At 44.6% G+C, this 23,860-nt stretch overlaps 1 protein-coding gene across 2 annotated transcripts in view; it reads left to right on the top strand.

Moving 5' to 3' along the window:
* The window catches only part of LOC142019986 (integrator complex subunit 6-like), a 67,853-nt gene extending 50,002 nt beyond the window's left edge, over window positions 1-17,851 (top strand). For both annotated transcript variants that reach the window (XM_075007462.1, XM_075007463.1), the window contains 8 exons: window positions 1,596-1,811; window positions 2,262-2,385; window positions 9,103-9,245; window positions 9,621-9,852; window positions 10,464-10,856; window positions 16,472-16,565; window positions 16,858-17,232; window positions 17,599-17,851. In XM_075007462.1, the coding sequence (XP_074863563.1) occupies window positions 1,596-1,811; window positions 2,262-2,385; window positions 9,103-9,245; window positions 9,621-9,852; window positions 10,464-10,856; window positions 16,472-16,565; window positions 16,858-16,957 (1,302 nt within the window). In that variant the 3' untranslated portion in view covers window positions 16,958-17,232; window positions 17,599-17,851. The remainder of the gene's footprint in view (window positions 1-1,595; window positions 1,812-2,261; window positions 2,386-9,102; window positions 9,246-9,620; window positions 9,853-10,463; window positions 10,857-16,471; window positions 16,566-16,857; window positions 17,233-17,598) is intronic.
* The last annotated feature ends 6,009 nt before the right edge of the window (window positions 17,852-23,860 follow it).

Here is a 23,860-nt window from a genome sequence, read left to right on the forward strand (position 1 = left end):
TATCTTCAGTTCTTTCCTGAAAGTTCAGCATGAAGAAGTAATTTTCACTGTGATGTGTAGACCCTCTAGCCCCCTTATCTGTGAGGCTCTTTAGCTTCCCATATTGCCAAAAGAGTGAGCTGTTTTGCAACATCTTTTGATATTATTTTAATAGCATCAGGTTGTTGTAGAAATAAGTAATTTTAAAAACCTGTGGCCCACGTTGGGGAAGAAAAAGGGTTTTAAATGTAACAAAAAACACTTCACCTCAAAAAAAAAAAATCATGTTTTGAAGCAGGCTTCTGACATGATTGAACATCCACTAGATGTAAATCACCTGTGGATTTTTGATGACCGTATGTATTCTCATTGGCTATGTCTGAACTAGCATTCCTCTTTCAAAAGATACATGCAAATGAGGGAAATTGAATATGTGAATGAAGCACAGATTCACATATCGGGCACCATTTGCATATTCTTCTTTCAAAAGAAGAAAAGCAGTATAGATGCGGCTCTTTTGAAAATAAAGCCCATCTTTGAAACAACCATTCTTCCTAGAAAAAATAGGAAGAGGGGTTCTTTCGAAGATGGGGATTACTTTTGAAAGAGCCGCATCTACACTGCTTTTCTTCTTTCGAAAGAAGAATATGCAAATATTGTGAGATGTAAATATGTGCCTCATTTGCATTTTGATTTCTCATTTGCATTCCTCTTTCAAAAGAGGAATGCTTGTGTAGACTTAGCCATTATGTTCGGTACATAGGATCAGCGTGGCTTGTGGTCACTATTGTGAAGTTCACAGAAATCTACACCAGATGACTCAGATGAAAGTGTCTCTATTACATAGATACCTGCATAAGGAAGTGTCCGAAATTCTGCGTACTTGCTTTGCTCTTTAAAATTAAGAAAGAATGCTTAATATATTATTAGGGAACCATCCTGTTAAAAAAAAAAAAAAAAAAAAAAAAAGAAGTTTCTTTGGGAGAACAAATTGTTACGTCCACTTTCATGAGATTTATAAAGTATTTGTACTCTTGGAAAAAGGAAAAAAAATGCTTAATGTAGACATCAAAGTCAGACCACACATAATTCAGTAAAATCACTTCGTAAATTTCTGAGTAAATAGCAGAAGTAATTTGCTTTTCTTTACTGACTAGCTTTCAGTAAGGAAGCAACTTGAATGCCGATTTTTACCTTTTTTTTTTTTTTTTTAAGCGTTGTCACTGAATTTTACCTACACTAACTTGTCAAGCAACTCCAAAATCTGAAACCATGTAGGTTTTTGTGGTGGGATAACTCTCCTGTCTTAAATATGGTCTGACTTCAACTCAGATGTTTTCCTTAAGAAAAAATACCTCTGACTTCTTTTTTATTGCTGCTGGACTTTCAGCAAGACTAGTAGTGTTCTAACGCCTCTAACACTGTATCAGAAATGCAGAAACTTTGTGTGTTTGGCATAGGGTAGGCGTAATTCCTTGGAAACTGACTCTCTCTTGACCTTTAATTCTGAATTTCTTGAACAGTTGGGAGTCAAACTGTAGCGCTGTTGACCTCTGAAAGTAATTGAGTTTCATACTTATTGATTCTCTCTCTAACACCATGCAATTCTGTTTTAGACAAAAATTGAGTCGGAGCGAATAATAGGTTCAGTGGGTAAGAAAGTTCCACAAGAAACTGGAATTAAAGTGAAAAATCACTCCAGTGGCCTCTCCCTGGTTCATAGCAGGGATTTTAAGCAGCTCCTGCATGGGATCACTGGTGACTCTCCATTGAGACTGGCTGAAATGAATGTTAAAGAATTTGGTGGCTTCCACATAGGGCTCTTAAACAAGGTATGCATTATATTGTCGTTGTGCATGACTGTTGTATCCTCGTGTTTGTCTCTCACATAGTGTAATTGTTCTTAAAAATTTTTTTGCGTAGTAAAAGAAATTAAAGTTACTGGTATCACAGTTGAGGCATACATATGGATAAAAAGAGAGACATTTTTCTGTAGATGCTTTGAGGATCTGTTGGAAAGCATAAACAAAGACAAATTTTAGAATGCTAGTCTTCTCAGAAAGATACCTTTTTGGAGGTTGTTCAGAGGAGCTGAATATAATAGTCTGAAATCTGTAGAAATTGCTGAAGTGAATAGTGTATGAGGGAGTACATTCTGTCACCAAATGGAGAACTCATGGTTCATATAATATTTAAACATGTTAAGATCCTCTGATGTAGGTTATCTCTGTAGATGAAAATGGTTGGCTTAATTGAAATGTCTATGTTTTGTTTAAAACTAGGATTTGAAGCCACAGGCATTCAGAAATGCTTATGATATTCCTCGTCGCAGCCTTCTAGATCAGCTAACTAGAATGAGAACCAATCTGCTGAAAACACACAAGCATGTCCTTGGACAGGATGAAGGTAAATAGCCACCTTTCCCTAGCTGTTAACAGTGAACAGCTATACTGGGGTTATACTGGAGTGAGATGTTATCCTCCAGGGTTTTTTTGCGTAGTGGTCTGGGTTACTCAGATGCTGTTTGGAATACCCATTTTCTTTCTGGGGATTGGATTCAGCTTCTGTTTTGGAGAACTTAATGTTTACTTCAAAATTTTAAACACAGGCTTCAGGGAAAGCTGTACTGTCCAATCACCTGTAGCAGAAAAGTGTTTGGTGTTTTTGCTTCTTCTTCGAGTGTCCCCGTGGGTGCTCCACAATAGGTGTCGGGCTTGCCTGGCGCCGCAGATCGGATCTTCCAAGCAGTTTCTGCCGGACCGCGCATGCGCCGGCGCGCGCCGCTCCCTTGTGCGCTCCTGGCCATGTGCGCGATCCGGTCCCCGCCAGTTCCTCTTAACCGCCGTCGGCTGCAGACGGAATCCGAACTAGGCTAAGGCCAAGTAGCGTATTCAATGACTTTAACTGTTTTTCTTTAAAGTTTTTCAAGTACTTAGGCTACTGCAAGTTAGCCGGTTGTTATTTTTGCAAAAAAAAAAAAAAACAAAAAAACAAAAGCAACAAACAAACTACAAGTGGGACAGCTTCAATCCAGTCCCAGTAACAAGCGCCGGAGGCCAGAAGCATAGGGCCATCAGCCCTCCTGCTGCGGCAGGCCATCGGAAGGGGAAAACAGCACAGAGAAGGTGCTAAGTACCCGTTTAACAACCGAAAGACTCACCAACAATGTCCTCTTCAGGATTTAAAATATGTGAGTCCTGCCGAGAGGCGATGCCAGCGTCCGATGGGCACAGTCTATGCATAAGGTGCCTTGGGGAGTCCCATGTTGCACAGAAATGCTCCTTCTGTGCTAAATTAACAGCCAGAGCAAGGAGAGACAGGGAGATGCGGCTTAAAATGCTGCTTTTTGATAAGGCCCTCCAGCCAGACGTGTCGGAGCGGCTGCAGCAGGAGGGACCCTCCGGGGCCCATAAAAGGAAAGCTGCCTCCCTCACCCCATCAGCGCAAAAACGGAGGAAAGCCTCCCCAGCCCGATCCCTGCCGGCAGCAACAGCGAGCGGGACGGGAGGAGCGAGCAGCCCCCAGCCGCAGCAACAGCTGATCAGCGGCAGCACGGAGAGCCACGTGGAAGCGGCTCAGCCTCCGATAATCAGCCAGTCGCCCCGCCCCGCAGGCAGGGCGGCGGCTAAACAAGCGCCGGTACCGGCGGCACCGCAGGCAGCGGCACCGACCCCCGGGGAACCGGCGGTGCAGAGCGCGCAGGCACGCAGCCTGCAGGCACTGAAGGACACCACACGTGTGGCACCGCCTTCGAGCGTGCCTAGCACGGTGCGGACGGGGCCGGGATCCCCTGTGCGTCAGGGGGCGGAGTTACCTCCTCCAGGGAGGGGGAAGGCTGCACACAAGAGGAGGCATTGCAGCCCCTCTCCGGACAGGGCTGTGGAGTTGCTTCTCACAGCCCTCCGCTTATGTTGCAGACTCCAACCAGAAGGCAGGGGTCCCCCCTAGCCTACCCGGAGCCCCCTTCTCCGTTTTTGCAACCAGCCTCACCCTGGCTGGGACCACCTTCACCCTTCCTGGGGTTTGAACCGCTGGACTATTATGCAAAATCGCTCTCTCCAGTGTCTCGACGATCTCCCTCCCCCAGACGCAGAGTGTATGCACCAATGGAGTGGTCTAGGTCACCTTCCCAAGAACAGTGCCTATACTGCCATGGTCGCCCCTACCACGCGGGGCATAGACACCATCGGCAATCTACTAGGGAAAGATCCCCACAGACGATCTCGTACCCCCGAGGGCAATTGCGACCGGGGACAGAGACTCAAGCATCTCAGGGGGGACTGGTTATGGAACCCTGAGATTTTCCCTCGCAAACCTCTAGCGAGAGGGTGTACCATCACCAGCAGGAACCGGAAGGGTCCAGAGAGACGTACCCCAGCGGTTCCTCGCTCTCCTCCCTGGACGAGGCTACGGCCCCGGGGGACGTCCATCCTCCGGACGATCTCAAACAGTTTCAAGAGCTGTTTAAGAGGGTGGCCTTCACGCAAGGCATCCAGACAGCAGAGGTGCAAGAGAAACACCATAAGCTCCTCAAAAATTTGAGACCTCCGGCCTCCTCCAGAGTAGCAATACCGCTTGATGAAGCGATCTTAGAGTCCGCCACTACGATACGGCAGACCCCTGCGACTATTCCGCCTGTCCAAAAGAGAGCGGATAAGAAATACTTCGTGCCGGCGAAGGGCATGGAGTTCCTGTTCAGCCACCCACAGCCAAATTCCTTGGTGGTGGAGTCCTCGCAACAAAGATCAAAGACATCTCAATTCAGGACAGGGGGAACAGACAAAGATGCCAAGAAGCTAGAGCTGTTCGGCAGAAAGGTCTACTCCTCCTCCACTTTAACGTTGCGAATGGCAAATTACGCAGCGCACGTAGCGAACCATAATTTCGACAACTCTTCCAGGTTAACCTCCCTCATGGACTCGCTTCCAGAGGACAAAAAGCCGGTGCTCAAGGCCATAGTGCAAGAAGGCTACGCGGCCTCGAGGATGGGATTTCAGATCGCCCTGGACGTTGTGGACACAGCAGCACATTCCACAGCAACGGCAGTGGTGATGCGAAGGGAGTCCTGGCTCCAGACTTCGGGTATACCGAGGGATCTGCAGGCGAAGATAGTTGACCTTCCCTTCGACTCGCAGAAGCTGTTTGCTGAATCAACTGACTCGGTCCTTCATTCCAGTAAAGATTCAAGAGCCACACTCAGGACCCTGGGGATTTACACCCCTCCATACACAAAGAAAAGGTACTACCCTCAACAAAGACGGTACCAGTACCAGCAACCGCGCCCCCAGTACCACAGGGGTTACGAGCAAGGGCGACATCAACAGCACCAGCAGTACAGAACTCCCAGGCGACGTTCACAACAGAGCCGTGCGTCCTCGGGGCGGGGCCAAAGGCCACAAGTTTGACATACAGATCCAGGGCTGCGCCATCACTACCATCGCACAAGGTCATCCGAAGCGGCTATTTCACCATCGCCTCCGACCATTCTACGACCAGTGGCAAAGGATCACCACAGACAAATGGGTGCTGGAGATCATAGCCACGGGGTACGCCATCCCCTTCCAGTTGCTCCCACCGTCTCGACCTCCACCCAAGCCCCACCTCCAGGAGGCCTCCCATGTAGCGAGGCTCAGGCAGGAGGTGGACCATCTCATGCTCATAGGGGCAGTGGAAAGAGTGCCGGAGCAACTGCAAGGGAAAGGGTTCTACTTCAGGTACTTCCTCACGGAGAAAAAGACAGGAGGCTGGAGGCCCATCTTAGACCTTTGCGGCCTCAACAGGTACCTGCGCAAGCAACGTTTTCAGATGACCACAATCGCCTCCATCCTTACAGCACTGGACGATGGAGACTGGTTCGCAGCCCTCGATTTACAAGACGCGTACTTCCACATAACTATCCATCCGGCTCACCGGCGATTCCTCCGGTTCATGGTAGGCAACGAACACTTCCAATACAAGGTCCTACCGTTTGGCCTCTCCTCGGCCCCCAGAGTCTTCACCAAGACCTTGGCAGTGGTGTCAGCCTACCTGCACAGACAGGGGGTATTTATTTTCCCGTATCTGGACGACTGCCTGCTCAAAGGGGCCTCGAAGGGGGAGGTTCTGCGCATGATACGCGTCACAGCAAACACGTTCTCTTCACTCGGCCTGGTTATCAATCTGGCAAAATCAAAAATAGACCCCACACAGGACATAGAGTTCACAGGGGCTCGCATAAACTCGGTTACAGCGAGAGTATATCTACCAGAGGCTCGCTTTCGGGCCATCGGTTCCCTCGTGCAGGTCATCACGTTCAGCCCTACGGTGCTGGTCTTGACGTGCTTGCAGCTGCTGGGCCACATGGCAGCGGCGACGTTCGTAGTACAGAACGCCAGGTTACACATGCGCAGCATGCAGCACTGGCTGGTGAGTGTATACAAACCGGCAGTACACACCGTTCACAGGGTGGTGTCGCCCACAGCCAGGGTGCACAAATCCCTACAATGGTGGGTAAACCCCAGGAACCTGCTAACAGGGGTACCCTTCCACCAGCCGCAAATATCGGTTTTTCTCACTACAGATGCCTCCCTCATAGGGTGGGGAGCGCACATGGGCGAAGAGGTGACTCAAGGACTGTGGTCACCCACGGAACAGTCACTACACATAAATATACTGGAGCTCAGAGCAGTGTTCAACGCCTGCAGACACTTTCGAGACCACATACAAGGCAAAGTCGTCGGGATCAGTACAGACAATACCTCCACCATGTTTTATATAAACAGGCAAGGAGGAGCTCGATCCCATGCCTTATGCGCGGAAGCAATCCGCTTATGGAACTGGTGCATCGCCAACAATATAATCTTGAAAGCCTCATACTTGCCGGGTGCGCACAATGTGAAGGCAGACCAGCTGAGCAGGCGTTTTGCACTCACACACGAGTGGCAGATCCGTCCCGATCTGCTACGGCCGATTTTCCACGCATGGGGTTTTCCCCAAATAGACCTGTTTGCCACTCAGCACAACAAGAAGTGCCCACGATTCTGCTCCAGGGCAGGACTGGGATGGGGGTCCCTGGGGGACGCGTTCGTGATCCCGTGGAGGGGCCCCCTGCTTTATGCGTTTCCTCCCACAGTGCTGATCCACAAAGTCTTGCAGAAAGCCAGGAGGGAAAAGGCCCGGATGATCCTGATAGTCCCAACGTGGGATCGACAACAATGGTTCCCCCTACTCCTGCGCATGTCGGACCGTCCACCGATGCCTCTTCCGGTGGCGCCGGATCTGCTCACGCAAGCCCAGGGGTCCATAGTGCACCCGCACCCCCAAAGCCTGCGACTGCAAGCGTGGTTAATCCATGGCTCAGCTCCCTAGAGAGCACATGCACAGTGGAAGTACAGCAAGTCCTAGAAAGTAGCAGGAGGACTTCCACCAGGAAGACCTACAAGCAAAAATGGACTCGCTTCACGGCTTGGTGTTCTACCAAACAGCTGGCCCCCCTTTTGGTGCCTATACCTACAATACTAGAGTATTTACTGGACCTCAAGAGAGGAGGACTCTCGCTATCCTCGTTGAAGGTCCACCTTGCCGCCATCTCGGCATTCAGACATGAGGAGGAAGGGCACACGGTGTTCGCCCACCCTATGGTTACCAGGTTCCTCAAAGGGTTGGTAAACCTATACCCGCCTCGGAAACCGATTCCACCTTCGTGGAACTTGGACCTGGTGCTTACCACGCTAATGGGACCACCGTTCGAGCCCTTGGCCACGGTTCCCCTCCGCCTCCTTACAATAAAGACGACCTTTCTTCTTGCAATTACGTCAGCTCGTAGGGTGAGCGAGCTCGCGGCAGTCATGGCAACGCCACCCTGCACTGTTTTTTTCCAAGGAGGCGGTAACCATACGGCTGGATCCAGCCTTTGTTCCCAAAGTTTCTTCCGAGTTTCACATTAACGAACCTATTGTTCTACCCTCGTTTTATCCAAAGCCTCATAACTCCAACGAAGAGGCGCGCCTACACCTCCTGGATGTGAGGAGGGCGCTAGCCTTCTACGTAGACAGGACCAAGTCCTTCCGGAAAACGGATAGACTCCTAGTCTCCCTCGCTCCCAAATCGAAAGGAGAAGGTCTCTCCTCGCAGAGAATCTCAAAGCACATTGTATCCTGCATAAAAATGTGCTACGAGCTCAAAAAGACTCCTTTATCGGCCACTCCCAGGGCTCATTCCACTAGGGCGGTGGCGGCATCAACAGCCTTTTTCAAGGGCGTTGCGTTAAAAGACATTTGCAGAGCGGCGACCTGGTCATCCTACGACACCTTCGCCAAACATGACGCCCTTCACAGGGTATTCCAAGAGGATACCCGTCTCTCTGCAGCGGTCCTCTTGGGGACAAGCTGCACATAATCCGATAACCCACCTCCTATCTTGGGTTACTGCTGGGTAGTCACCTATTGTGGAGCACCCACGGGGACACTCGAAGAAGAAAGAAAAGTTACTCACCGTAGTAACGGTGGTTCTTCGAGATGTGTCCCCGTGGGTGCTCCACTACCCGCCCATCCTCCCCGCTTCGGATCTCTGTTAGTGTTTTGCAGGGGCACCCGAGGCGGTTGGTCGAGGAACTGGCGGGGACCGGAGCGCGCACATGGCCAGGAGCGCGCAAGGGAGCGGCGCGCGCCGGCGCATGCGCGGTCCGGCAGAAACTGCTTGGAAGATCCGATCTGCGGCGCCGGGCAAGCCCGACACCTATTGTGGAGCACCCACGGGGACACATCTCGAAGAACCACCGTTACTACGGTGAGTAACTTTTCTTTTTTTGGTGATGCTGCCTGAGGCTGGCCTGGGAACACTATTTCCAGTTTGTCTAAAGCTGCCTTACTTAACACTGGTGCTCGTGGGCACTTCATAAATAAGGTTTGAAGATAGGCTGAAAGTTATTTGAATGATTTCTCTGGCCCCTCTTTGTCCAAGTCCAGTAATGAATGTAACTCTTTGACGGCTTTCTCACCCTCAGTGCGACAGATCAGTCATCAGTGGCATGCAGGAATAGTTAAGAACTTAAGGTTTAACCAGCTAACAATTTAAAAAGTGTATGTTCTTTACATCTCCTGGGTTTTAAAATAGACTGAGTAAAGGTATCCTGTTCCCCTGCAGACTGCCTCCACAGTGTTCCTGTTGCGCAGATGGGAAATTACCAGGAATACCTGAAGATGATGCCTTCGCCCCTTCGGGAGATTGATCCAGACCAACCAAAAAGGCTTCATACATTTGGCAACCCTTTCAAGCAGGATAAGAAGGTAGGAGGAATGACATTCCTGCTGTACTCCTATTTTTTCATGAGTACTTTATATAGCAGGCTCCACAACATTTTCAGACAGGTCAGTGGAGAGTGGAGTTATTTCTCCAACCTCCGAAAGTTCTTCATTCTCATATTCTAAGTGTGTTGTCTAAGATGCAACATACTTAGAGAATGCAAGGTTTTGTTTTGCTTTTAAGTCCTTTTCCTTCTAAGCTGGTCTGTGTTTGAAATATTGCACCTTATATCAGGCACACCTGCACTGTAGTTTCAGATAGCTATAAGAAGTAGTAAAAGCCCGCTGAGTTGAGGAGGCTTACTCTAGTTAAATCAGTGGAAGATCTGTTTCAAATCAAGCTTGCTGTTCTGTTTTCAGGGTATGATGATTGATGAAGCAGATGAATTTGTTGCTGGGCCTCAGAACAAAATTAAGCGACCAGGAGAACCCAACACTCCAGCATCACTAAAGAGAAGACGTAGTATGTCACCACTGTTGAGACGACCACAGTCACCACCAGTTATATCTAATCATGTTGGTGGGAAAGGACCACCCAATACTTCAGGATCACTGTCTTACCCTAACCTCAAAGCAATCCCAGCTCACAAAGGTATGCTAAACTGTAGCTCAGAAAGCTGCCTGGATTACCAATGATGGTAGCAGTGCAAGAAACCATTGCCTACTTGGAATGAGTTTGTCAAAGGGTCATGTAACTGTTTTTATAAGAGTTTTAATTTCAGTGAGGAGATTGTAGTTTCTTCTTATTGATTCCAGTTAAGCATATGCGCTTTGTGTGCTCTCCTTCCGCTCCCCCTTATGAGGACTGACCCAGGCTGTGCTGCACCTACCTTCTCCCCACGAAAATTCTTCCGCCCTGTGCACAGTTGCGGGGGAGAGGGGACCACTGCTTTAGAGTGAAGATTTGTGTGCATCTACAGGGGTGAATCAAAGTGCAGTGTATAACTAAAGTGTTTAAATTGCAGGGTTCATGCAGCTATCCAGTGTGTTCATACATTCGTACTGCTTTCCTCACCATAACTGGCGATATAGACAAACTACAAGTCTTTTAGAAGTAGTCTTGGGACAGTGCTGCACTGTGAAGGAAATCGGTCTAGGTGACCAAAGACGTCGTTTCCATTTCTTGTTTTTTTGTGCTCTCTCCTGTAGATGCTTTTAATACTAGACTTGTAGATTGATTATGATGTATAATTTAACTTACAGATGCCAACAACAGTGTTGTTCAAGATGGTAACGGAGAGAAGAAGGCTGAAAATTATCAGTCCCTAGACAAACAAATTGATGGATTGTCTACACAAATGGTTCCATTAGTCCCTGCTGCTTTGGTAGATGATGATCTGCTACCAAATGACTTGGACTCTTTGCCTGATGAATTCAATTGCTTAAGTGAAGATGGATTGGATCATAAAGCTGCTACCCATGCACTTGTTAGAGGACCTCTAAATTACAGTGTGCCTATTGATGACCAAAAAATAGTGGTGGAATCCACTTCTGGGGCTGTGCCAAACTCATTACAAATAACATCTACTATGTTAGAAGGAAACAATGCTGATATCAAAATAAAAGTGATGAAAGAGGTTCGCAAACCTGGAAGGAGTAAGTATCAAATGTGGCATAGCAGGAAAATAGAATTCATTACTTTAGAGTACTTACAGTTTTTTAGACTTGGACTTGCTTCCAGTTGCTACATTTAGGGTGATATCTTGGGGCTTTCTTGGATTGTTGGGTAAATGAATTGGGGTATAAGGGAGGTAGTAGTGCAGAGAAAACTTCCTAACAGTGGTGGACATTGATTGTAATTTAATGGGAGCAGAACACTTAAGGTGAAGTACCTTTTAAACCCAACTATTTGAGACTGGGAAATTCCAGAAGACTGGAAAAGGGCAAATACAGTACCCATCTATAAAAAGGAGAGTAAGAGCAAGCCAGGGAATTAGAGACAAGTCATTTTAACTTCTGTGCCTGGAAATATAATGGAGCAAGTAATTAAGGAATTCATCTGCAAACATCTGGAAGAAAATAAGGGGATAGGTAACAGCCAGTATGGATTTGTAAAGAACAAATCATGCCAAACCAAAAGGACAACTTTCTTTGATAGGATAACAAGTCTTGAGATAAGGGGAGAAGCGGTGGATGTGGTATATCTAGACTTTAGTAAGGCATTTGATATGGTCTTGCATAATCTTCCTGTCAGTAAACTGGGCAAATACAATGTAGATGGGGCGACTATAAGTTGGGGGCATAACTGGCTGGATGACCATTCTCATGGGGTAGTCATTAACAGTTTGCAATGATGCTGGAAGGGCATAACAAGTAGGGTTCTGCAGAGGGTCTATTTTGGGACCAGTTCTGTTCAATACAGTAGACCCCTGATGTGTGCAGCAGTTGCGTTCTCGCAACCCACTCGTAAGTCAAATTTCCCTGCGCAAGCCGGGGAGCCAGGAAACTGACCAGGGCTCCAGGGAATGGAGGGGAGCTGAGGACCAGGTGCAGCCTGGCTCCTGGTTCTCCTCCGCTTATAGAGACAGGAAACTGAGCAGGACAGTTGCTCTCATCAGTTTCCCTGCTCCTGGGTGGCAGCTGAGAGCCTGACTAGGCTGCTGCCCCTGACAGGAGCTGGGATACTGACCGACGCTACTGTGCTGGTCAGTTTTCTCGCCACTCAGAGTCATGTTAACCCAAGATATGTGCAACTCACGTGCATGTACCTAATGTGCCTACTGTACTTTCCTTAACTATTTAGATATTGGCATAGAGAGTATGCTTAATAAATTTGCAGATGATATCAAGGTGGGAGGGTTGCAACTGCTTTGGAGGATAGGGTCATAATTTTAAAATGATCTAGACAAACTGGAGAAATTGTCTGAGGTAATTAGGATGAAGTTTAATAAGGACAAATGCAAAGTACTCCGCTTAGGAAGGAATAATCAGTTTCACACAGACAGAATAGGAAGGGAGTGTCTAGCAAGGAGACGGTCGAGATCCCCTACAAAGGGATCTAGGAGTCATAGTGGACCACAAGCAAAATACGAGTCAACAGTGTGATGCTGTTGTGAAAAAAGCAAACGTGATTCTGGGATGAATTATCAGGAGTGTCGCGAGCAAGACGCACAAAGTAATTCTTCCTCTTTACTCTGTGCTGATTAGGCCTCAATTGGAGTATTGTATTCAGTTCTGGGCACCACATTTCAAGAGGGATGTGGAGAAATTGGAGAAGGTCCAGAGAAGAGCAGCAAGGTCTAGAGAACATGAACAATGGGGAAAGATTGAAAGAACTGGGCTTGTTTAGTTTAGAAAAGAGATGACTGAGAGGGGACATGACAGCAGCATACAAGTACCTAAAAGGTTGGTACAAGGAGGGGGGGAAAATTTTTTTCTTAGCCTCTGAGGATAGGACAAGAAGCAGTGGGCTCAAACTGCAGCAAGGAAGGTTTAGATTGGATATTAGGAAAAATGTACTAACTTTCAGGGTGGCTAAACATTGGAATAAATTGCCTAGGGAGGTTGTGGAATCCCCATCCCTGGAGATATTTAAGAGCATTTTAGACAGACATCTATCGGGGATGATCTAGAAGGCAGGGGACTGGACTCGATGACCTCTTGAGGTCCCTTCCAGTTCTAATGTTCTGTGATTCTATGTTATCTAGCACTGATTGTTTTTGAAACTACATAATTCCAAATCTGAAGCATGCTTGAAAAAAGGACAGTTGATTTGTTTGATTTGTTTGACTATATGAATTCAGATATTTCACAGTGCTGTTCTATGCTGTGTGTATGTACGATGCACTTTTGCTGTAATACATCCTATATCCTTCAAGCCCCTGTCCTGAAGGGAAAGGCACACGTAACCAGCGTATGTTTTGGAATGTTGCATAATTGTTAATGATGAAGTGAAAGCTTTTTTTATTAAACGTGAAAAGACTGTAAGACTGAGCACACGGATAGATTTAAAAAGTAGTAATTTGAGTTTTACAAGTTCACAGTTTGGTTTCCATGTAAAATTTAATATTCCCAGCACCAAAACTCTGTGAGGAAAAGCAGTGCTAGTCTGTGCTTTTGATGTTTGTAGTTATGCCATCTTTGCTGAACAAAACTGCTCCAGCTTAAACGCTGGAGGTAAGAACACTGGAACAGTATATTTAAAGTTAACAGTAGACTGATCTGCATCTGTTATTAGTGTGTGTGACTCATACTTTTCCCATTTCTCAAAGATTGAATAGCAGCATGCTGCTGTAATTGTCTAAGAGTTAATTATGGTACTTCTCCAAATTATGCTAGCGAACCTTTTACTCAGATGTTGTGAATTATGATATTTAAAATATCAAAGTGAATTTAAAATAACAAAGTATTCTTGGGTTCTGGCGATTTGTTCACTTACTGATTCCCTTATTTTTCAGTGGTTGGGTCTTGTGACATATGCGGATTAATGAGGTGTCTGAAACACAAAAAGTTGCTCTTATTCTGTTAATGATGTCAGATCTTAACCAACCTATTTTTTTTAAAAAACATTTAAGTCCATCTTTAACGTATTCAGTTGTACTTGAGTAGCTGAGTCAGGCACTTTCTTTTCTACCTGTTTTGTAGAGTGTACCAGTCTAATCGTATTGTTATCAAATCTGCATACAGTAAGTGTTGACATAAATTAAAACCTAACGTTAATATATGATGAGAGCTTCTTTTGGTGCTTCTTAATTTGAACATTTGTAGTCTTCATGGAAGTGAAAAGACTAGTAGAAATAGTTTAAACCAATCATGGTTCAGGTTGGTAGGCTGTAGAAGTCTGTTTACTTGTGACTTTGTCAATGGTCCCAGTTTGTTAATCCTCTGCTGGACTACTAGTACTGTATCTGTTAATCATGTAATATGGCTAAATAGCAGGGAAGATAAGAGCATTGCCTTTGGTTTCACTTCTCATTTAATTCAACTTTTGCACATTTCTGCCATGTGATCTTCATGCAACAGCTAAGTGGCAAATGCTTCATAAATAGAGAACCTCCTGAAGGAAGACCCTTAACTAGCCATCACAAATCTAATCTTAAACATACTCCCAGAGCTCTCCATGCCAGCTCAGAATTGAGTTTCATTGGCTGTTTGGCATATATACAAAATTTGTGGTGGATAAACTTGAGACTAGCCTAGTTTACCAGGGAATCCTATTTTTTTTAGTAGCAGCTAATAGAATTCAGCTTTTTACATGCAACACTTGAAGTCACTGAGTACTTTAGAAACTTTGAAATTCTTGCTGTCAGACACTTTCTACACATAAAATAGTGTTCTTCAAGTGCTTGATCAGACCTTTTGAAGTAAGATGTGCTGATGCTGCATGCACAACTATCAGAAAGTTTTACCCTAGCTGCTACCCATTGGGTCAGCTTTGGAGCCCCCTCGAGTGGTGCCAGTGTGGAGCCCTATATTTGACCGTGTCAACTCAACCACCCCTTAGTTCCTTCTTACTCCCAGAGCAGATGTTAGTTCTGTGGTTGGACACTTGCAGCTGCGCAATGGCTTTCTAGCTGTTTACCATGTAAATAGCTGTGTATAGTTCTTTTAGCATAGTCCATTGTACTTTAGTTAGTGTTAGTCAGCAGGTAGAGAAGGGTTTCCCTTCTCTCCCTGTTGCTGAGGATTGGAGCATGAAAAAGCCCAAGGGCTTTAAGTAGTATCTCTCCTGCTTGAAGTCTATGCCAATGCGCAACCCTCATGACTCCTGCCTTCATTGTTTGGGAGGTCATCAGGCTGATAAGTGCTGAGTTTGCAAGACTTTTAAGCCCTGGGCTTGCAAGTGGAATGATTTTCATCTCCACCAGCTCCTCATTGAGTCAGCACATCAACCACTGAGGCAGGAGCCCACAGCAGGTTCTTTGGTGTGCATTGCGCTGTCTTTGATCCTGGGCTCAATGCTGAAGAAAGACTTCTCAACAGCATTGGTCCCTGTAGCCTCCAGCGGGAGTCTTTGAAGGCTTCCAGGTCATTGGCACCGGCTCAGTCAGTCTCGAGGCTCTCAATGCAGGTGGCACCTGAGAGTTCCATGACCCGTGATTCTGCTCTCTCAGCTTCCCGTCCATCAAGCTTAACTCTCCTTGATTCACCTAGAGGACAACTGGTGCCAGTCGGCCCTGTTGTGTGTCCATTTGTTCTTTGTCAACCTGGACCTAACCACGTTAATTACAGAATCATGGCACATTCTCCTGTTCCTCAACTAAAATCACATATGCCATCATGTGTCAGCAGTGCCCACACACCATGTATATAGGACAGACTCTTTGACACAGAATGAATGTACATCAAAAATCTCCAAATATACAAACCTGTCAGCCAACACTTTAATGGAGTGGGCCATTCTGTTAAAGACCTGAAAGTTTGTGTTCTACAGAAAAGGGACTTTAACAGCCATCTACAGAGGCAGTGCTCAGAACTAAAATTCATATTCAAATTTAACACATGGCTTGAACAGGGACAGCAATTACCTGACCCATAATAAGGACTCTCTTACGTACTTTGATGTTTTATCTAACTCAGCTTCCCCCCCATCTCACCCCACCCCACCTCAGTGTCCCTCTGCTTTTCTGATTTGCCAACCTCGATAACAATTTTTCTGATTTGTCAACCTTGATGACAATTTTGGACCTCTGTGCTTTATATATTGAGTCTGTTCTGGTATGGTTATCATCTGAAGAAGTGGGTCTCTCCCATGAAAGCTCATCACCTATTAAATTAGTTTGTTAGTCTTTAAAGTGCTGCATGACTGCTTTTTTGTTTTGATCTAATTTTGGATATGAGTAAGCACTCAAAGAAAAAAGGGTTACCTTTGTAAGTGTTGTTCTTCGAGATTTGTGTTGTGTATATCTATTTGATACCCACCCTCCTTCCCCACTGTTGAAGTAGCCGGCAAGAAGGAACTTTAGGGGTGTTCTGGTTGGTGGGGTCATATATGTAGCTCTGCACCAGTGCCAATCAAGAGGGCTCCACAGCTGACCCAATGGGTAGCAACTAGGGTGAAACTTTCCAATAGTTGTGCACGTAGCGTGCGCACAGTTAACTTGAATAGATATGAGCAAGCATACGTTCTCAGACACAGCAGAAGTGTGAAGTTCTGAGCTTCATTTCTTTTATCGGCTCTTCGGTGAAGCCACCCTTGAAAGATTGGGGTGGGGGGGTTGTTGTTTTTTTAATCTCCACTATTGACTGACACAATTGTTTGGATTTTTTAGATTATGAAAAAATCTTCTCTCTTCTTGAAGAAGTACAAGGACCTATGGCAATTCAGAAATATTTCATTGAATTTGCTATCAAGGAAGCAGCAAGGTTTGTAGAGGCTGAAAATGATTAATTTTATATGGCAATTTTGAAAACAGGAGTAAAATCAACTTTTCCAGGAGTATTTGCTTTTTTTAGTCTATTGCAAAATATTAGACATTTTGTGAACTCTAATTTAAAATATTGTAATAAAGTTAGAAGTATACAATAAATTGCTGACTGAAGATGGAGATGTGATTTATATGTTGAATGGGTGACTAATGTGAAAGTTGCTATATTTTTGGAAGGAAAAATATTAATGAGCTAAACCAACATTAAATTACTTCCCTCTCTTCTTTAGGTTTAAAAAACGGGTCTTAATACAACACTTAGAGAGAATACTAGAGGAAATAGAGTTCAGCAGTCTACCCAACAGAGTTAATCATGTCAACAGTAGATAACAGTGTACCAACAAGACAGACGCGGATCAGGGATGTTGCTGTGCCACAGAAGAACGAAGGAAGACATGGCTGATGCCCTCACCATCTTGGCAGTCAAGTGGTTTTACTGTCAGAGTCTGAGAAGAAGCAGTGGAGCTTTAACTTTAAGAACATCTGTTGGCAGAAGATGGGCTATAACCTTTAGGATTTGTTATGAAAGGTGTGGCTTTTTTCCTGTGGAGGGTGCTATTCGCTCAACAGGCTGAAGAAAATAACCATTGCTGCCCCTCCTGCAGGTGATGAGAATTTACTCATTTGAACATTGTCCTTATAGACATTTACGTGATGTAGGCAGCAGGTTGCATTGAAAATGGGGCCTGTCAAACACGCACACTGTCTGCACTCTTTGGAATGATCCTGTGTGTTCAAAAAACCTCCCAAAAACACCCATGTGGTAATGTTGCATGTTGCCACCAGAGAGACAAGGGCCATGTTCCCAGGAACTCATAGCCATGCCTATAAACTTGAGTTTCAGTGTAGATTGAATCAGAGTAAACAAACTGCTATTCTGTTTTAATGAAAGCTAAAGACAGCCCTGTGACTGTTACCACCTGATGGTCACTAAACAATCTACCTCAGACTCTCTTCTGTTTTGTCTACAGACATTATGAAAGTGCACCTGAGGCTTCCCAGGTCCCCGACTTCAGTTCTCTTTCATCCTGTGAGGAGGACGGAGACTCTTCAGGTGGCCTTGGCACACGCTGTGCTTTGGAAGCACTAAAAGGAAACGCTTTTAAAATGTGTATTTTAATGTTCATACTAAAGAGATTATTTTGAACAGTATTGTTACCAGATCGCTAATTTGATATTTTAACTGTATAAAAAGAATTTTTGGAACACGTGTATATATTATCAAATAAACAATTTATTAATTTTTAATTGCACAATCTGAATGAGGAGTCTTTAGCGAGAAGTGGTTGTTTCTCTGATTGACTGGTACGAACAGAAACACAGTAATGCGTCAACAGATTGTTGTGATTGAGCGAATAAGAATTGAATCAGATAGCACAGCAACACTAACCATAGACTTTTTCTCCCCCAAGTCACAGATCAGGGAAATAGCTGCAGCATTTGTGTATACCTCATAAGAGTTTCAAGGAATTTTCCGTACAATCCAATTAGAATCAGCAAAATCTGTGTATGAAAAAATTGCTTATCCAGTGAAAGGTTGTTTCCTTTGAGTGTACTAAATGCATTAAGAAGTCAGCTGTTTATCCAAAATCTCACTTACCAAAATTAGTATCTTCCCATTTGTAAATGGCTGTGCTGTAAATTGACTATCAAGCTTTAAAGAATGGATTTAGATGAAAGAACATCACTTGTTCATGAGCACAAAAATGGACCAAGGTGACTGCAACTCCTGCAATCAAGTAGGCTTACAAAAAAGAGCGTGCCAATTATGACAATAGTAGGTGGCTTTTAAAACAAAGAACATAAAAAATGTGTGATTATATTGTAAAGTAGGAACCCACTAACTTCCAGCAATCCCACCTACAAATCGTTTTGAAAAAGGGACTGAAGAAGATGAGGTCCTCTTAAGTATCCACAGACTTTTATCTTGCAATAGAAGTATACTTGGGAATCTGGCCATCCAGGCCAATTGTGAAGGAAAATGGATTTCAGCTGGCAAGGTGATACTTGACAACAAGCAACTCTTCCTTTGACTCTCCATCTCCACCCCTTTACCAGAGCTAGTCTTCCCTCATCTTTCTCTCCACTCTGAAACATGAAAGTTTGTCGTCAGACCCAGCCACTTAAATTATCAACAATGAAACAGTTCCACCAGCAGCAAGTTCCACAACAGTATAAGATATTAAAGGACTTATCCTCACACAGACCCCATGATAACAGTAACCTAACGTATGCGTAAATGCTGCTTCATGTCTCTCACAGTAGTGCATCTTTTAAGGATTTGTTACGGAAGGTTGTCAGTTTTTCTGTTAGGATTTCAGTTCTCAGTATCTTGCTCTGCTCAAAAATACGATGAAGTTCCTGGATTAAAATACTTGTTTAAAGAAAATACCCATCGGGTTAGTTGTTAAGAGCACGTCTTCCTCTGTGGACCTTTTAGTCAGACAAAGGGAAAGGCATCCAGAATATTGATATATGTTGCTCTAATTACTGTCCAGAATTTTATGTTTATCATGACAAGGGGTGGCCACATTAAGCTGGTCTTTTTGCTTTTTAACTTGTTTAGACTGTTTTGGAATCTCCCTCCTGAGCAAGTGCACAATATTTTTTTTTCCTTTCCAACTAGATTAGTAAGTGGTAAATGCAGGCAGAGGAGAACACTTTTTACATGTCAGGTTGATATGGATGAAAGGTTAAAGAGAAGAGCTCATGTCTGATTTTAACAAGAACTTTCCAAGACACAAGTGGGACACAGAAGTTTCAAAAATAAACCCAGCTAATGGGACTTGTAGCCTACTGTTAAAGGAACCATGCATCCAGAATACACATGGCCTCAATTATGGTGTGAACTAAGTGTAACTCTAGGACAACCAACTGGATGAATGTCAGAGTGTTTAAGAGAAATAAAATGTAGTGCTTACCAAGAAGCCCAGTCTGCCCGATGTCAGCCATGAAGATGTTGCAACGTGTGGGGAAAATACTAGCGGAACAACTAAGGGAGAAGAAATAACATTGCAGGGTACTGAAAGTAGATTGACAAGACAAATAGGACCACATTAAGGTGATTCTAGTCTCATCCCATTCATTCTGAGTACACATCCCCAAAAGCAGCAACTGCATCCTAGAGAAAGCAATAATTTGCTTGCCTATGTAGACATGAATTTCCATGCAACACTGAGATTCTCCAAAGAAGGAATTGTGATGCTGCTCTGGACTGCTAACTTTTAATGAAATACTAAGATTGCATTGCTAAAGTAAAATGTACTGGAGAAATGAAGTTCTGCTAACTTTGCCACATTGTTAAAAACACACATCTTGAAACATGAGAGCCAAATTTTGCCTGTGTAGCTTACTGTTTCTAAATGTATAGCAATGGGCTGTTCTGTGTTTGAGCTTTCTTTTCTGCATGTACCTTCTTTGTATTCCCTGACTCTCTTTGCTTTAACGTGCACTTTTAGTGGCATAGTAACTTTTTAAAATCCTTTAGCGCCTATGATTTTTTTTCCTCTGACAGAGCTGAGCAAAAAAGTCTTCAGTTCTGATTACAGGGACACACTCACCCATCACCGCTGTTCATAATCTGGACACTTACAGACAAGCCTCATTAGCACACTATGCATTTGTGAAATTAGAATTTGTCTGTGTCCAGATGGCATTTGCAAATGTCCAGAACCATGTATTAAAAGAGAAGAGTATTATGCCTAGCAAAGGTCTTGCGTCTCATCTGTGGGACTCTACCTACATGTTGAGATTGATCTCTCAAAAATCCAGCATCAGTGAGCTTCTTTGCATTTTGGGGCAGTGAGGTGGAAATAGCATGTTCCTCCCTTCCCCAACCCTAGTCTGGATTGCAGAACAGCTGATGGGAACGGCTCCTGTATTTAATAAATAATTCCTTGGAAAGCTTCAGTTCAGAAGAGGACTCTGCCAAATTATGAACATGTGAAACAGAATGGAAACCAAATGGTAAATTTAACTATCATTTACTAGCAGCAAACAGAATGGCAGCACCTTAGGGAAAAATGTTTGGCAAATAGAAAATCCTTATTATGAAGAGCCTCCTCGTCCAGCTCTGCTAATGACAACACACCACCACACCAAAGGAAGGCTTACAGATGGAAATAGGAAAGAGGCATATAGGCAGGCTTTGTAAAAGGAGGGAGTGGATGGAAATGTTCATCCCACCAATCTAGAACAATTCTAATTCAGTGCCTGTAAGAAAGGACTTCATTCTAACTGAAATGGAGAAAGGCAGCATTCTCATCCTACATCCATTGTCCGTAGGACCAAAGCAGAGGGAGTTTTGAGCCTGGGTCCACTCTACTGTCTTGTACAATTTCATTACACCTGTCCTCCATTGCAGGAAAAGAAGGAAGGATGTGATGTTTCGAACATGTTCAGACTAACAATGAAGCCTTGATAAAGAACAGCAAAGGGCACGTGCAGTTTTCTCATTTAGTGGAAGAAAAAAATTGTTTCATTTTTACCACAAAACCTTCCACTTATAGTCTTTGTACTGATATTTCTGCCACTTCTTAGTAGGTACAACAGTGCTGCTACTCTTGTTGGGTCCTTGGGTAAAACCCTTAAGAGAAGCAGCTGTTCTAAAACTTTTTCCAGCTTACAGTGCTCTGGCATTTTTAGAATGTTTAAAAATAAAACATGTTAGCTAATTCTTGGATCTCAGTGTATGAATGTGATGCCTGCAGCAGCAAGTAGTTAAGAAAAGGAATGTGTTCAGAACAGAGTTCTCATGGACCTGTTACTGCTTCCTAGTTATAATCTTGTTTTGAGACAACTTTCCTACATGGCTAAGTTGTGGTTATGGTTGGAGTATTGTGTGCTTAGCAGCAAGTTGGCACCATACAGCAGACTTAGAAGGAGTGGTGACCTAGAGCACAGTTTAAAAAACAAATCTGTCTAAGATGGATTAGGAAACCATACAAACAGACTGTTGGGAATTGGTTGCAAGGCACAGCTCTGTCCAAATCATGCTAGTTGTTAACGTTGCTGCAGGTGCCAATTTATCTGTAAACTTACAGCTGAGCTTAATCAAGAGCGGCTTGATCTAGGGCAAATCTGCGCATGAAGTGGGGAGAGCACAAATAATTTAGCAATCGTGTGTGACTCTTTCTGAATGCTACTTTGTGTTGTCTTGGACAAGTCACTTCACCTCTTGTTCTGTCAGTGCTAGGAAATACTTATGAAGTTCTTCCTATAGTTACTACTGATTCCGCTCCAATAGGGATGGTCATGACAAGGCGCCATGTAGCAGGCTGGCATTTTAATTGTCATGTTAGCCTATGCTCGTCCTCCCATTAGTAGAGCCAAAAGTGGGAAGGGATTGCAAAATCAAAGAATGTCGAAAGATCAGCCAGTGCAGACCCTTGAACTGAGGCAGGACCAAGTAAACCAGAACCACCACTGACGGGTGTTTGTCCGAGCTGTTCTTATAAACCTCCAATGACAGAGATTTCACAACTTCCCTAGCTAACCTATCCCAGTGTTTAACTATCAACAGAGGTAGACTTTTTTCCCCAATATCTGACCTCAATCTTGTACTGCAAATGGAGCCAATTGCTATTTGTTTTACACCGAACAGAGATAAATAACTGATTACAGTTCTCTTTGTAACAGTCTTTTACATATTTGAAGACGTATAATTCCTCCTTCAGTCCTCTGTAGACTAAACTTTCAACTTTTCTTCATAAATAATGTTTTCCAAACCTCTTGTTGCTGCCCTCTAGAGCAGTGGCTCCCAATCTTTTCAGTTACACGACACACCCACTTTTTTCAGCTGAACTGAATGCACACAAACATCGCATCTACTTAAATTTACAATGGTAATGGTCTCACTGGAGAGGTTTTGCAATGGAGTAGTGCATACAACAACCTAAAAAACATCAAAAGGGATGTTGAATAATTGTGTAACTGCTGAAAGTTTCAGTGGTCACTCAGTTACTCGTGGCAGATGGAGGGAAGACAGCTCCAGAGAGCAGCCCTCCCCGTCCCCAGCACCAGGCCATTGCAGCTGGATGTGGTATTTAAACTATGTCCCAGCTTCAACAGGCTTCCCTCCACCTTGCCACAGAAGGGAGGATGGCGTGCTCCTGTACAGCTCATTCGGGCGGGGAAGAGCAGCCTCCCAGTGTGAACAGGCTCCTGTGGGGTTGGTATTTTCCCTGCAGTGGGTCTGCAAAGAGCTGCAGTGAAGGGAAACTGACAACAGTTCAGGGCACACCAGGGTGAGGGCACACTGGATAAAAACCCACTGCTCTGGAGTCCCTCTCTCCACCTTGCTCTTCTGCAGTATTGCTGTCTGGATAGTTGTGTTGTTGGGCTTTGGAGTTTTCCTTGGGAAGTGAATTATTTCGCATTTGTCATTTGGATTTCGTCTTGCTGATTTCAACCCAATGCTCGAGTTTATCGGGATCACTGAATTCTAATCCTCTGCTCTGAGGTGCTTGCGGTGGGGCTGGCTGCAGATTTTGTGTGTATACTCTCCATTCCATCATTCCCCGCTGTTAATTAACTTGAGTAGTATCAGATTCCACACAGATGCTTGTGAGACCGCACTTGCTATATTCTCCCAGTTAAAGAGTGAAGCATTGATAACTACTTTTCAATCATTTGTGCAACCACCCTCCAGTAGTTTTATCTAAGGCAGGGGGTCGGCAACCTTTTGGAGGCGGAGTGCTGAAATTTGACCTTTTGACCGCTCTGTAGAGTCCGAGTGCCGGTGGTACTTTTTAAAGTCACTAATAGTCCTGCTTACAACAGTTCCATTAACAAATGAATTCAGATGCAGAGTTTTACCATGTAGATGGTGGTTGTAGCATTAGCGGCTCTTTTGTTAATCTACAGGCGGCATAGCTTTGAGCAAGCTCCTGGCTACATGGGGGAGGCAGGGCAGGGCTCAGCTCCTGCCTTGCAGGCTGGTGAAAATCTCCTCGTGTTCCACTCTTGGTCCCCGTGCAGGGGGTTGCTGATCCATGATCTAGACTGTTTTCACAGGTCATTTACAATGTAAAACTATAAATAACCCACAATACTCCATGTATCCCCTGTGGGCAAGATAAGTTCAGGGACAGCACCTTAACTTTGATACTAAGTAGTCAGATGAATATGCTGGCCTAGTACATGCAATCATGTCTCCTCCAGCAGCCGGTCCCAGTGACTATACAACATATCTCAGGTCTTGTGGTTAGCAAGGGTTTATTTCTTTCCATGAAT

This window comes from Carettochelys insculpta, chromosome 13, assembly GCF_033958435.1.
Source record: "Carettochelys insculpta isolate YL-2023 chromosome 13, ASM3395843v1, whole genome shotgun sequence".
In the NCBI taxonomy this organism is placed as follows: domain Eukaryota; kingdom Metazoa; phylum Chordata; order Testudines; family Carettochelyidae; genus Carettochelys; species Carettochelys insculpta.